This window comes from Megalobrama amblycephala, linkage group LG10 (assembly GCF_018812025.1).
Source record: "Megalobrama amblycephala isolate DHTTF-2021 linkage group LG10, ASM1881202v1, whole genome shotgun sequence".
Classification (NCBI taxonomy): domain Eukaryota; kingdom Metazoa; phylum Chordata; class Actinopteri; order Cypriniformes; family Xenocyprididae; genus Megalobrama; species Megalobrama amblycephala.
This window is the reverse complement of record NC_063053.1, coordinates 18,568,822-18,582,384: the sequence shown is the minus strand read 5'-3', so window position 1 is coordinate 18,582,384 and position 13,563 is coordinate 18,568,822. Positions and strand designations below refer to the sequence as shown.

Sequence of the window (13,563 nt, the reverse complement as noted above, 5' to 3'; positions counted from 1 at the left end):
TTATTCAGCAAGGACATATTAAATTGATCAAAAGTGTCAGTAAAGACTTCTAAGATTTCTATTTCAAATAAATGCTGTTCTTTTGAACTGTTTTCAACATTGATAATAATATGAAATGTTTCTTGAGAACCAAATCAACATATTAGAAGGATTTCTGAAGGATCACATGACACTGAAGACTGGATTTATGACTGCTGAAAATTCAGCTTTGCCATCACATGAATAAATATATTAAAATAGAATTAAAATAAAAATGGATGGATGAAAAACAGCTTTTTAAGTTTTTTCTTTCAAAAACATTAAAATAAACTTAAAGGATTAGTTCACTTCTGAATAAAATGTTCCTGATAATTTACTCCCCCCCATGTCATCCAAGATGTTCATGTCTTTCTTTCTTCAGTTGAAAAGAAATTAAGGTTTTTGATGAAAACATTCCAGGATTTTTCTCCTTATAGTGGACTTCAATGGTATTCAAAAGGTTAAAGGTCAAAATTACAGTTTCAGTGCAGCTTCAAAGGGCTTTAAACGATACCAGATGAGGAATAAGGGTCTTATCTAGCTAAACGATCGATCATTTTCTTAAAAAAAATACAGTTGTATATGCTAGTATAAACACAAATGATTACCTTGCAAGTGCTTCCACCATTCCGCTTTCCGTATACTTCAAAAAGCTTACGCTGTATGTCCTACGCCTTCCTTATTCTACTTACGGAAAAAACTGAACTGGCTCCGCGTTCGTTCCGTAAGTTGAATAGGGAAGGCGTAGGACATACAGCGCAAGCTTTTTGAAGAATACGGAAAGCAGAAGCACTTACAAGGTGATAATTTGTGTTTATAAAGCATATACATTTATATTTTATTTTTTTAGAAAATGGCAGATCGTTTCGCTAGATAAGACCCTTATTCCTCGTCTGGTATCGTTTAAAGCCCTTTAAAGCTGCACTGAAACTGTAATTTTGACCTTCAACCGTTTGGGCTCCATTGAAGTCCAATATAAGGAGAATAATCCTGGAATGTTTTCATCAAAAACCTTGATTTCTTTTCGACTGAAGAAAGAAAGACATGAACATCTTGGATGACATGCAGGGGGTGAGTAAATTATCAGGAAAATTTTATTTGAAAGTGGACTTATCCTTTAATGACCCCAACGATAGTGTATGCAGTAGACTGTATGTAAGGATATGATGTTTTATCCTGATGACATCATAACAAGAAGTATGCATAACAGTTTTCAAAAGGAGAGAGTGTGTTCTCAAAGCTTTAAATCATGTTAACATCTCCCTGTACAACAAGCGCTGTGTAATCCTGATTTTTTCCAATAGAACTCATTTCCTGTCTTTTTTTTTTTTTTTTATGTAGGTTTTTCATTCAGGCTGATTCTGGAATCATCTACACTCAGCCCTGGGCCAGCCTGGATGCCGAGGTCAAATCCAAGTATAACTTCTATGTGAAGGCCGAAGACACTGAAGGAAAATACAGCCTTGCAGAAGTCTTTGTCACCATTATTGACCTCAATGACCATTCACCAGCGTTTAATGAAAACTCTCTAGAGAAAACAATGGTGATTGGTGCACCAGTGAAAATAGAGGTTAGCAGCTATTTTAAAGACTATTTGAAATTTTGTTCTTCCAATAGAACACTTGTGTAATTGTCAGTTGTTTGTGTTTGATGATTTTAGGCGATTGATGAAGATGCAGAAGAGCCCAACAATGTAATTGAATACTCCATTATGAAAGCCGACCCAGACATATTTGACATTGATGCAGACACAGGAGAAATAAAGCTGAAGCCTTACATCAAGTCCATGGACATAGTCCAGAATATCACCGATCAGAAAGACTGTACCTGGTCTGTGGTTGTCCAGGCCAAAGACAGAGGCTCACCATCCTTCAGCACCACCACAGTGATAAAGATTGACATCACAGAAGCGGTGAGTGGTTCTTTATTAGTGCTTATTTTACTGAGAATCATATTCTTTTAAAAAGTGTAAAAAGTAAGTTTATTAGTTTTACAATTCAAAACAACTCAAAAACCCCTTTGACAGTCATGTTATTGCACTTGTAAGCCAGAATTTAAATATATCTCTTCAATGCATGCTAAAATTTTTTACATGGAAATATTTAATCTGCACTCTCACTATTTTATCTGTATTGTGAGAAAAAGTTTTTGTTATTGTGTGCTTTACAGATCAAATCCAGATTGATTTCATACTTCTTGAGTCTGAGAACTCGGCCCTGGACTGTTTTCAGCATTTGTTTGAGCATTGTAGTCCTCGCCATCTGTCTGACCGTTTTCATATCCACCATAATTTTCTGGAAATCTGTGAAAAAGTCCCGGGTCCAGCCAAGGGGCAAGATCAGAAAGATTATTAGGAGGCCCTGACCATGAGACACTTTGACACCGACACCAATACTTAGCTTTTTTTTCCTTCATTTTTTTTTTCCTTCAATGACTTTATTGTTGTTTAAAGGCAAGTAAAATGTCTGTAAAAGAGTACACAAGCACAGTTCAAATATATATTTTTCAAAATAATAGCTTTTGTTCTAAACTTATCAGTCTCCAGTTTCTCCATTCAGTCTACATCGTACAGTAGATGTTTTTGAGATTATGACAATGAGGCAGCATGGTCTTAATTCTGGGTGCCCCATTCAACCCTTCTGATCTTGTCTTGCTGTGCAACCAGACTCTGTTGTAACATTCAAATTCATTTCATCTTCAACTCATTTTCAAATTGTCAAATTCATTTAAATAAACACCAAATCAATTGCTATCCATCTGTTCTCAGCTGTCAAGTTGCCATGCAGTCACGCTCTATTTATCCCAAGTAGTAGTACTATTTCGCTTTGTTGACTGCTATTGGCCTCTCTGAGAATTATCTGCCTCACTTTTACCATGTGTCTCTGGCCAAACACAGAGAAGCCTAAAGTATATCATCCTTGAGTCCTATGGACTTGATTTCTCTTTGTGCTCTTTTACAGACTCAACTCAAGGGACCTTTGACGTCCTTTTTAATGAAAAGTAGGGAAAATCCCATGCATTTCCTAGGCTTGATCTGTGGTGTCATTATGATCATGGTTTTTGTGACAGTCTCGATCTCTACTATTATATACGTGAGGAACGTCAAGTCCAACAAGATCCTACCCTCCCGTCGCATCATACGCAGGAAGCGTAAACCCCGGAGACAAGACGACTTCCAGCAACCGTTCAGAGATGAACGAGAGATCCCTACAAGAGACAATGTCAACTGTAACAATAACGTCAAAGTGTATTCTCATCATCGAGCACCTCCGTCGCCTCCGAATGCCCCCATCATGCCCCCGCCGTTGCCAAGTCATCACAGACGCGGTGACCGCGAGTGGACGGTACCTACGGTTTCTGCCTCGGTGGCCTCCAAGACAAAGAAAAGATCTCAAAGGGGTAAAGACAATCCTGTCAACACAGCACTGGTTTCTGAGCTCAAACTTAGACTGGAGCAGAAAAACATGGCCAACCGATACTGATTGTGGTGAAATGCTTGTAGAAATACCAGTGTTCACTGGAGAGAAGACATGTCCCTCTGCTTAATCTCTGTCGTGAAGATTTCAGGCAAGATTTGAGCAAGGACAAGATCTCGACAGGACAACTCTGCTACTTACCGTATGCATGCAGAGTTCAGCTGGGACTGCAGGTTGAACCTAGTGGAGAAGGGGGAAAGTGTCACTTGCTAAGACTAATTAATACCCTGCTAATCAGCATGCTAAGACAATGTGTACTGCCCTCTTCTGGATGGAAAATAATTGGTTCACATTTACTCTATGCTTCTCTGACATTTCTCCATCTGTGGATACTTTTCATCAAGAAATTAAACAAAAGTCTTTTTTAACTGTGCATAACTGGCAAGGAAAATGAAATATGCCTCTGAAGTGAATTTTATTTCTTCAAAATCAACTTTTTACTCACTAGATGGTTTTTAAAAGGGAACAATAGTTTGTTTGGTGTTTTTTTCCCCCAAAACTGAGAGCGAATGAAATGCATTCTAAGTCTCATACAATGTCTTTGGACCTTGACTGAACATTTACAATGCCAAATTCTAAACATTAATTTGCTGGTTTATTTGGTAAATGATTCTGATAGGCACCTGAAAACCACAAACAGATCCAATATTATACAATTGAGTAGGCTAAATTTAGCTTCCTATCCTTCATTGAGGAAAACCATACAGTTACATGATCATGTTTAATGTATATTGTCATTTTTCATGCAGTTCAGTATTAAATGTAGAATAATTGATGTGATCTCTGTTTATATTCAAACTTTTGTAAATAAATGGACATTTCATTAAAATGTGTTGTTTCATGTGGAGACATTTCAAGTATAGCAAGAATTTATTCTTATTTGTGAAATGAAACGTTAATCGTATAGCCTTGTTTTTTTCTTCTATGTAACATAGGATTGAGAAAAAATATTATTTCCTTTAATGCCACATTTCATCATATGGACTGATGGTGCAGTTGGTGACCTAAATTGTTTTTCTGTTTATTTAAAATACAGATTTTAAACCCAGCTTTATTTTTCAAATACAGATGTTATTTTATGAATAATGTGACACCGACAGTTAACTCAAATATTTCAGAAACTAACCACGTGCCGTGGCGGTTTGGTTATTTTAGCACGTGCTTGTTCTTTGGGGGCTTAACATCAAGTTCAGATTTGGTGATCACATTAAGATTTATAAAACAAATTATGTGTTTGCTCTCTCTGGCTTTCCTAAATCTCTAAACACAGTGTTTATATATCCAAAGACACAAACGCACTGTAAAAGTTTTTAAGGTGAATGCTTTTCAGTTTTATCATGCTCTTTGTTTTTAAAACAACCCCTGCACATGAGACAAAACTGCTGTGATGAGGAAAGTCTGTTTTCAGATAGTAAAAGCAGCACTGGGGGGTAAAAGCACAAATGACATGGAATTATACTCTGTAGGAAGCAAGTAGGATTACTGGGTTTTTTAGAGAGGATTACAAACTTGCAAAGTGCGCTGATGGACAAGGATAAAAGAAAAACAGAACATTCTAACCAAGATGCGTACATTTTATTTTGGACTTGACTAGTTTATTTTGGAGCCCGCTGGCTAAGGTCACAGAGCTCTGAACATAAAGTCATAACACTCAAAGTTTATCACTGACATAAATAGAGAGCTGTACAATTTGCTTTAAGCACATTTTTTTGTACCAGCAGCATTTCCATTAGAACCGTTTACAAAAAAGTTCCACACACACATTTCTCAGCATGGGTAGCTAACCATACCGTACATAGAGCTCTGCACTGCACTTTAGTGACGTGGCGAGTGTGACGACTCATGATTGGTCATGCACGTTTTAATCCTGGTTTAGCAGCATCACAATGGAAAAAGAAAGCGTAACTGTCAACGAGCCTGGATTAGTGCAGAATGGCACGATTCAGCAGAGCTAACAGCCTGAGGGTGGAACAGAATTATTTGTTATTCCAGGCATCTTTATAAGCGAAGTTAAAGGATTAGTCCACTTTTAAATACACTTTTCCTGATAAATTTACTCACCCCCATGTCATCCAAGATGTTCATGTCTTTCTTTCGTCAGTCGAAAAGAAATGAAGGTTTTTGATGAAAACATTCCAGGATTATTCCATAGGATTATTCTCCTTACAGTGGATTTCAATGGCTACCAACAGGTTGAAGGTCAAAATTACAGTTTCAGTGCAGCTTCAAGGGCTTTAAACGATACCAGATGAGTAATAAGGGTCTTATCTAGCGAATCGATTGGTCATTTTCGAAAAAAAATAAAAAAATAAAACCGTTTATGCTTTATAAACAAAATATCGCCTTGAACGTACTTTCCGCTTCCGCATTCTTCATAACGCTTACGCTGAATGTCCTACGCCTTCCCTATTCAAGTTACGGGAAAAAAACGAAACTGGCGCCGCGTTCGTTCTGTAAGTAGAATAGGGAAGGCGTAGGACATTCAGCGTAAGCGTTATGAGGAATGCGGAAAGTACGTTCAAGGCGATATTTTGTTTATAAAGCATAAACGGTTGTATTTTTATCGAAAATGACCGATCGATTCGCTAGATAAGACCCTTATTACTCATCTGGTATCGTTTAAAGCCCTTGAAGCTGCACTGAAACTGTAATTTTGACCTTCAATCTGTTGGTAGCCATTGAAATCCACTGTAAGGAGAAAAATCCTGGAATGTTTTCCTCAAAAACCTTCATTTCTTTTCGACTGACGAAAGAAAGACATGAACATCTTGGATGACATGGGGGTGAGTAAATTTATCAGGAAAAGTGTATTTAAAAGTGGACTAATCCTTTAACTGCCTTGAATTGCACGGTCCATGTGTCAAATACATTTCTATATATATTTCAAAATCAACTACAGAAACATGGTATAAATTCAGTAACACATTTTATTTTATATATTTACTTACAAAGATTGTACCTATCACTCATTTTTTTTTTTTTTAAATGAAGAAAATATAATACTTTATGAGCAAAACCATTTATAGAAAACAATCTTCATAGCATTTATTCCCTAAGACAGCAACTCTTTCAATAGTTAGAGTTCAAATTGAAGTCAGTATCAATTTCTTTGAAGGTCAATGTATTGCACACTTGTGTCGGTCATTGTGTAATTTTCATTGTATGTGGCATTTTTATTGTTTGTCAAAGGGCATGCTAAATGTGCATTTTAAAAGATAAGCATTTTGTTTGCTGTTGGATTCACATGATATGGAGCAGGGATATAAAAGCAGATTAGGATTTTTGATGCCTATGTTTGCATCATGTGCATTAAAATAAATCTGTCGCTTAAAACATTCCAACGAATTTAACAATAATACAAATGCACCTCAACCTAAAATAATTCACTTAAAGAATAGAAATATCCACAATATTATGAACAGTTTTATGTACAGTTGTATTATGAATGTCTTCATTACTTTGAATGCTACTATTTGTTACTAATTGCATGTACAAAGTGCATTGAGATGATAAAAGGTCTGTTCCCTTCTGAATATAATTGTATTCTTAAAAGTAAAGGTTCCAAAAAGGTTTTTTGCAGCGATTTCCCCAAAGTTCCCCAAAGAACTTTCAGTGAACAGTTCTTAAAAGAACATTTTTAGAATCTAAAGAAAGTCCTTTTGCAGAATCCCACAGATCCCAATAAATAACCTTTATTTTTTAATAGTGTATCCACCTTATTTTTTAACGTAAGTGCTGGCTCAGCTATTTGTAACTTGAATGTACGAGGCTTCCAGTGTCAGACACTTCCAGTTATTTTACCTGTACAAAAGCAGTCTATTAAAGCTGCTTTTGCAAACTGGTATTTGCTATTTTATTTTAATTTATACAACAGTTTTGTATAATATATAATAACTGACATAATCCATGATAGCATGATATTTTTACTGATATTTGTAAATTGTCTTTCTAAATGTTTCGTTAGCATGTTGCTAATGTACTGTTAAATGAGGTTAAAGTTACCATCGTTTCTCACTGTATTCACGGAGACAAGAGCCGTCGCTATTTTCATTTTTTAAACACTTGCAGTCTGTATAATGCATAAACACAACTTCATTCTTTATAAATCTCTCCAACAGTGTAGCATTAGCCGTTAGCCACGGAAGACAGCCTCAAATTCACTCAGAATAAAACTTTAACATCCAAATAAATACTTTACTCACATAATTCGAAGCATGCATACAGCATGCATGACGAACATCTTGTAAAGATCCATTTGAGGGTTATATTAGCTGTGTGAACTTTGTAAATGCGCTGTAATATAGTCGACAAAATACATAGTCGGGGTATTTTGAGCTGAAACTTCACAGACACATTCAGGAGACACCTTAGACTTATATTACATCTTGTGAAAAAGCATTCTTGGGCACCTTTAAGTCGCCATTTTACGCCGGCATGTTTCTACAGTAGCCCTAAACGGACAAACTGCTCTACAGAATGCGTTTGCTTGACTGGCTACTCTCTGCTGTCTCAGACTACGGCCAACGTAGCTTCTCTATTTTGCAATTCGCAACCTCACCACTAGATCCCGCTAAAATTTATACACTGCAACTTTAAGAGTTTTTTAGGCGAGAATGTCATTATTTACACCTCAAATATGCGATTCATATATAAACACAGTGCCTACTTTACAATTTGTTTAGTCGCTTTCAGAGATCTGAGCGTACAGCCGAATCACAGTGGCTACTCGTGTGTTGTTGCTCATTTATTATCATAATCATAAACACTGCTATGCAGCACAAATAGTTTACTGCACTTTGTTATTCTTCTAGTTATTTACCTATAAGTGGCTAAAGAATTGGAAGTGTCGCAGATTCAAAGAAAATAGCTTACTTATGCGATGCAAAATAAGGTGGAGAGAAGTGTTTGATTCAGTGACTTTACATTTATTCAATGGCTTGACGTTTGGAAAATCCTGTCCAGCAGCAGCTGATCCATGAGTTCATGATCAATTGAGACTCTCTTCTGAAGATTGTGGCATCCATAACAAGCATATTAACATTACTCAGATCTCGTCCTGTTGACCACTGAAGATGGATGACAAAGTAGGCTTTCCTTTTATGGGTATTAATCAGTCTATAGATGTCTTTCAGTGTGTAGTGTCAGTAAAGCTCAGCTGTTGGTCTCCGTTCATTCTTTGTTTTCTGTATCTTATCAGCAGACCTTCGTCGGGCCTTCTGCTCCTTGCTGGACTCCTTGCAGAGGCCCTCATCACTGGCAGCTTGGAGACTGTCAAACGTGCCCTGCCTCTCGTCAGACGTGTGCGAGCTCTCCGCATGTCTCCTGTTTCTCCACATTTCCGTGCAACGCTCAAAGCAGTTGAACTTGGCATCGGTGGTACAGGCGTACATTCCCGCAGGCACAGCGAGCACCATGGCAAGTACAATGACGACAATGTGAATGAGCTTTTCTCTCTGTTCCATTTCATTGAAATCGCTGCCTGTCACGAACACAATGCACTGGTCGTTCCGAGGAGCCTGGTTCTTTAGAGTAACGCAGATTTCATACTTAGTGACTGGTAGCAGGTCTGTGACAGAGTATGTGTTAATACCTGGTCCGATGTATATCTGCTCTTTCTTAACTGCGTCATAGCGGCCAAAATGAATGGTGAACCAGGTTTCTGCAGGATTGTCTATTACAGCACGCCACTCAATTGTAATGCCATACACTGTCTGCTTGGCAATACGGATATCGATGTAAACATTTTCCTCAGCGACGGCAGCATGGAGGTCTGACGAATGAGACAGAGAGCCTTGCGGAGATTTCACATCCAGTAAAATACCAATGGAGGAATTGCCGATGAAATTGTTGGCAGAGCAGGTGTAGAGTCCTCTGTCGGCCAGATGGAGCGAAGGAATGATCAGCTGAGTCCTGATAGTGTCTTCATCTACACGGCTCTGAATCTCTGAAACGATTAATAAAAATTATGTGAAATTGAGGACAACATAGAGTATTCATAATTTATAAATCAATATTTATTAATAACAACAATAGTAATAATTAGTTAATAATAATTAATAAGTTTTTGGGGTCTCTGATACTGTTCTTAATTGGTTTAAGTCCTACCTCAATGATCATAAGCAGTTTGTTGCCATGGGTGGATTTAGGTCTGAGGTTGATGTTGTGCAATCCGGCATCCCTCAGGGATCAATTTTGGGCCCTCTGCTTTTTAATATCTATGTTTTCCCACTTGGCCAGCTTTTGAGATCACTTGGTCTGAAATGTCATTTTTATGCAGATGACACTCAGATCTACATACATTTTAAACCTAATGAAACTGCCTGTTGATTTTCTTTCTGAATGTATTTCTAAGATGAAAGAATGGATGACACAAAATTATCTTTTCTTAACAGTGAAAAGACAGAGATTTTGCTCATTGGTTCACCCCACCAACTATGTAAAGCAGAGAGGGTCACTATTGACGGTTCAAAATGTGGAGTTTCTAACCAAATTGAAGAATTTGATTTTTGATGCTAATCTAACATTTGAGCCACATGTCCAAAATACTGTTAAAACTTCTTTCTTCCATCTTAGAAATACTGCCAGATTGCACCCAATGCTGACTTTTCCTGTTGCTGAGAGATTGATTAACACGCCTTGTTGGCTGGGGTGTCAAAATCTACCTTAAACAAATTGCAGGTAGTGCAAAATTCGGCTGGTAGAATCCTTACTAGAACTAGGATAAGAGATCATATTACTCCCATTTTGGAGTCCTTGCATTGGCTCCCCATTAGGTTTAGGGTAGACTTTAAAATTTTGATGCTTACTTACTTACATAGGTTGGCACATCAATATTTGGCCAAGCTTTTAATTCTCTATACTCCACTGCGTGACCTTCATTCATCCAAAACTGGTCTCTTAACTGTTCCTTTAACTCGGTTAAGATTGATGGGAGATACTTTTCTTTATTTCATTAGCTCCAAAACTTATTTTAAATTCAAAATTCTTTACCGATTGAGATAAGGCAAGCTAAATCTCTTAGCTTTTTTAAATCTCACCTTAAAACTAATTTTTTAAAGGTAGCTTTTAATTGAATAATTGTATCAATTTTTCATTGTGTGTATTTTCTATGGTGTATGTTGTGCTTTAACTTTAATTTTATATTGTGTATTATTTTATATATATATATATATATATATATATATATATATATATATATATATATATATATATATGGTGTAATTGTGTTGTTTTGTTTCTGTAAAGCGCTTTAAGATGTACATTTAAAGGCACTATAGAAAATAAAGGTTATTATTATTATTAAATTATTTTTGTTGTATTAAATTATTTTATTATTATTATTATTATCTTAGTCATTTGACAATGTCAAACTATATTTTCCATGATCTGTAATGCATAATTTGTGATCATTTTTAGAAGCTTGAACAGGTATCATAACTACGCATCACAATTGCATAATCTGAAAAGGTTTAAAGTAGTTTGGATTTTTGACAATTGTCCAACACTTAAACTCCTCTTAATGTATATTATATTATATTTTATTATAAAATCTTTGGTAACACTTTATTTTACAGTGCTGTAGTTACACATTACTTCATGTATTTACTATAGTAATAACATTAAATTATGCATAATTACAAGTAACTAACCCTAAACCAAACTAACTGTAACTCTATAGTAAGTACAAGTTGTTAATTAATAGTACTCAGTACTTATTTAAGTAATTACAATGTAACTACGGCACTGTAAAATAAAGTGTAACCAAATCTTTTTTTCATATACTCTTTTGAGTGTTTTTAAACTGACATTTGCTGAAGAATTAAATTACTTGGTCACACTTTATATTAGGGTCTAGTTCTCACTATTAACTATGACTTTTGCCTCAATAAACTCCTAATTACTGCTTATTAATAGTTAGTAATGTAGTTGTTGTTCAGTTTAGGTATTGGGTATAGGATTAAAGGATGTAGAATATGGTCAGGCATATGCTAATAAGCAACTAGTTAAAGGTTTAGTAAGCGATTTCTGAGAAACCTTGTTGAACACTGTTGATATCTGAAATCAACCTAAACAAACACACCCCTCCCTTCATTGCTCCGCCCCCAAAATGCACGAATGCAGTGCAAGAGTGGATGTCTCTACATCATAGCTCAAGTGAAGCAAAATAATGTCTTGCGAAAAATAAAGTAGATGACGAACAAACGACAAGGAAGAACAAAAAAATGAACACACACAAGAGTATATACAAGCCAGAGTTAGTTGTTCGTCACCAGCAGCGTACCAGCTCAGACAAACACTACAGATTGGCTACAGGTGTGTTGTGGTGCTCGGTGCGATCGACTTTCAACAGCGTTTCTCAAAAACCGCTTACTGCGCCTTTAATAGTGAGAATTGGACCCTTAAACTACTGTTACCTAATATAAAAACTAATATTCTTATTTTATATAAAAATGAATTGTAGTAGATGAGGTGATATCACAAAATGTGACATTATTGCATATCATTTGCAAATGTGTAGGCTAACAATATGTGTGTACAGTAATCAAGGGTTAAGTACCTAATTTTTAAAGAAAGATCTATTTAATTAAAGACAGACGTATGTAAACATGTTTTACGAGAATATCTCTTACCACGAAATCCTCTTAGTATCTTAAGACCATATGTCCACCGAATGGCAGGTTCAGGTCTGGCCGTGGCAAAGCATGTTAGCGTTATGTTCCCACCTAAAGGCACGGTGATGTTGTTGACTGGGGCGCTGACTACTGGCTTCACACACGTCTTTAAATCTACCTCATGGAAAAATTTCCCTGCCTTGAATTCTGGGTCAGAGCATGTCAAATACGCGTTCATTAGAATGAACGGGGGACTCAACGATTTGATAAACTCAATGAAGCCTCCCAGGCGACAGTCGCACAGCCACGGGTTGTCGTGAAGCGCCAGAACAACGTTGGACGCTGTGGGTTTTTCATGCTTGTTTTCTGCGTGGTAGAGAGGCCAGTTCAGAAAGACGTCTTTAGAAATGACTGAGAGTTGATTAGAGGACAGGTCTAAGTAGGTCAGTCCTGGTAAAAACTTTAGCGCGTGTTCAGGGAGGGCGTCAATGCGGTTGTGCTTCAGGTCCAGAATCTTGAGGTTGGGCGTTTCCTCAAACGCTGTCCACGGTACTGAACGCAGTTTGTTACCCTGCAAACGGAGCTCCGTCAAGTTACCCAAACCTTCCAGACTTTTCATATTTATGATGGCGATGTCATTGAAATTCAGCCAGAGGTGCTTAAGAAACTTAATATGGGAAAACGCTGCCTTTGGTAGTTCACTTAGCTGTGATTTCTCTATTCGGATTTTAGTCAAATCTTCCGGTATGTCCGCAGGAATTCTGGTTAATGCAGTTTCCATACATGTGAGCGACCTAGAGAAAAACATTAAGTAATTTCAATGGTACACTTATGTTCGACTGCTTTACAACATCTATATATTTTTGTTTCTGAATTCTTAAGTGTGGTTAATAGCAACTGACTTTGATATAGTCTAGCAGCATATGAACAAATACCAACTTTTCAGAGAAAGTTGTTTTCTAAAATGGTTGGTGTGTTGGTAATGACAGTACTATCTGGAACAGCATTTATTTGTTATAAAATAAAATACACATATACATTAAATATCAAATAAAATGTGTTCATTTCAAATCATTTTATTCTGAGGCAGAAAAGTTGCTCTAATCACCCATATTTTTATATTTACAGACTATAGCTCTCACATTGTCCTGTCCTCAGCACAACAACAATCATCTTTGCTCACTGACACTGCTGATGTCTGTTAATACTGTGTGCAATGAAAGGAACTGAAACTAACCTCCCATAACGGTCAGTCCCGCAGGAGCATCCTGGAAAACACTCTGAGCTGATATGACTTAATAAAAGAAGGAAAACAATCAAACGAAATATAACTGAGGCATCCATGGTCTCCTATAAACGTTACATCCACTCTATGTCTGCACACGACATGACTGCAGGTACAGCTGAGTAAAGCCTATTATCAGTAATCCTTGACTTACCCTGTGACTGATTGGAAC

General features: G+C 36.7%; 2 protein-coding genes across 6 annotated transcripts in view; one reads left to right on the top strand and one right to left on the bottom strand.

Moving 5' to 3' along the window:
* The window catches only part of cdhr1a (cadherin-related family member 1a), a 128,124-nt gene extending 123,814 nt beyond the window's left edge, over positions 1 to 4,310 (top strand). For 4 of the 5 annotated variants that reach the window (XM_048205149.1, XM_048205150.1, XM_048205151.1 and 1 more), the window contains 3 exons: positions 1,360 to 1,588; positions 1,679 to 1,930; positions 2,979 to 4,310. In XM_048205149.1, the coding sequence (XP_048061106.1) occupies positions 1,360 to 1,588; positions 1,679 to 1,930; positions 2,979 to 3,500 (1,003 nt within the window). In that variant the 3' untranslated portion in view covers positions 3,501 to 4,310. Of the gene's footprint in view, positions 1 to 1,359; positions 1,589 to 1,678; positions 1,931 to 2,187 lie in introns of all 5 variants that reach the window. The other variant, XM_048205152.1, reaches the window with a different exon arrangement.
* Positions 4,311 to 7,909: 3,599 nt separating this feature from the next.
* lrit2 (leucine-rich repeat, immunoglobulin-like and transmembrane domains 2) lies at positions 7,910 to 13,474 on the bottom strand. The gene is made up of 3 exons (XM_048205147.1): positions 13,344 to 13,474; positions 12,125 to 12,900; positions 7,910 to 9,438 (listed from the first exon to the last, which is right to left on the bottom strand). Exons 1-3 carry the CDS (start codon positions 13,448 to 13,450, stop codon positions 8,636 to 8,638), a joined length of 1,686 nt encoding a protein of 561 aa, XP_048061104.1. The 5' UTR covers positions 13,451 to 13,474; the 3' UTR covers positions 7,910 to 8,635.
* Between the last annotated feature and the right edge of the window lie 89 nt (positions 13,475 to 13,563).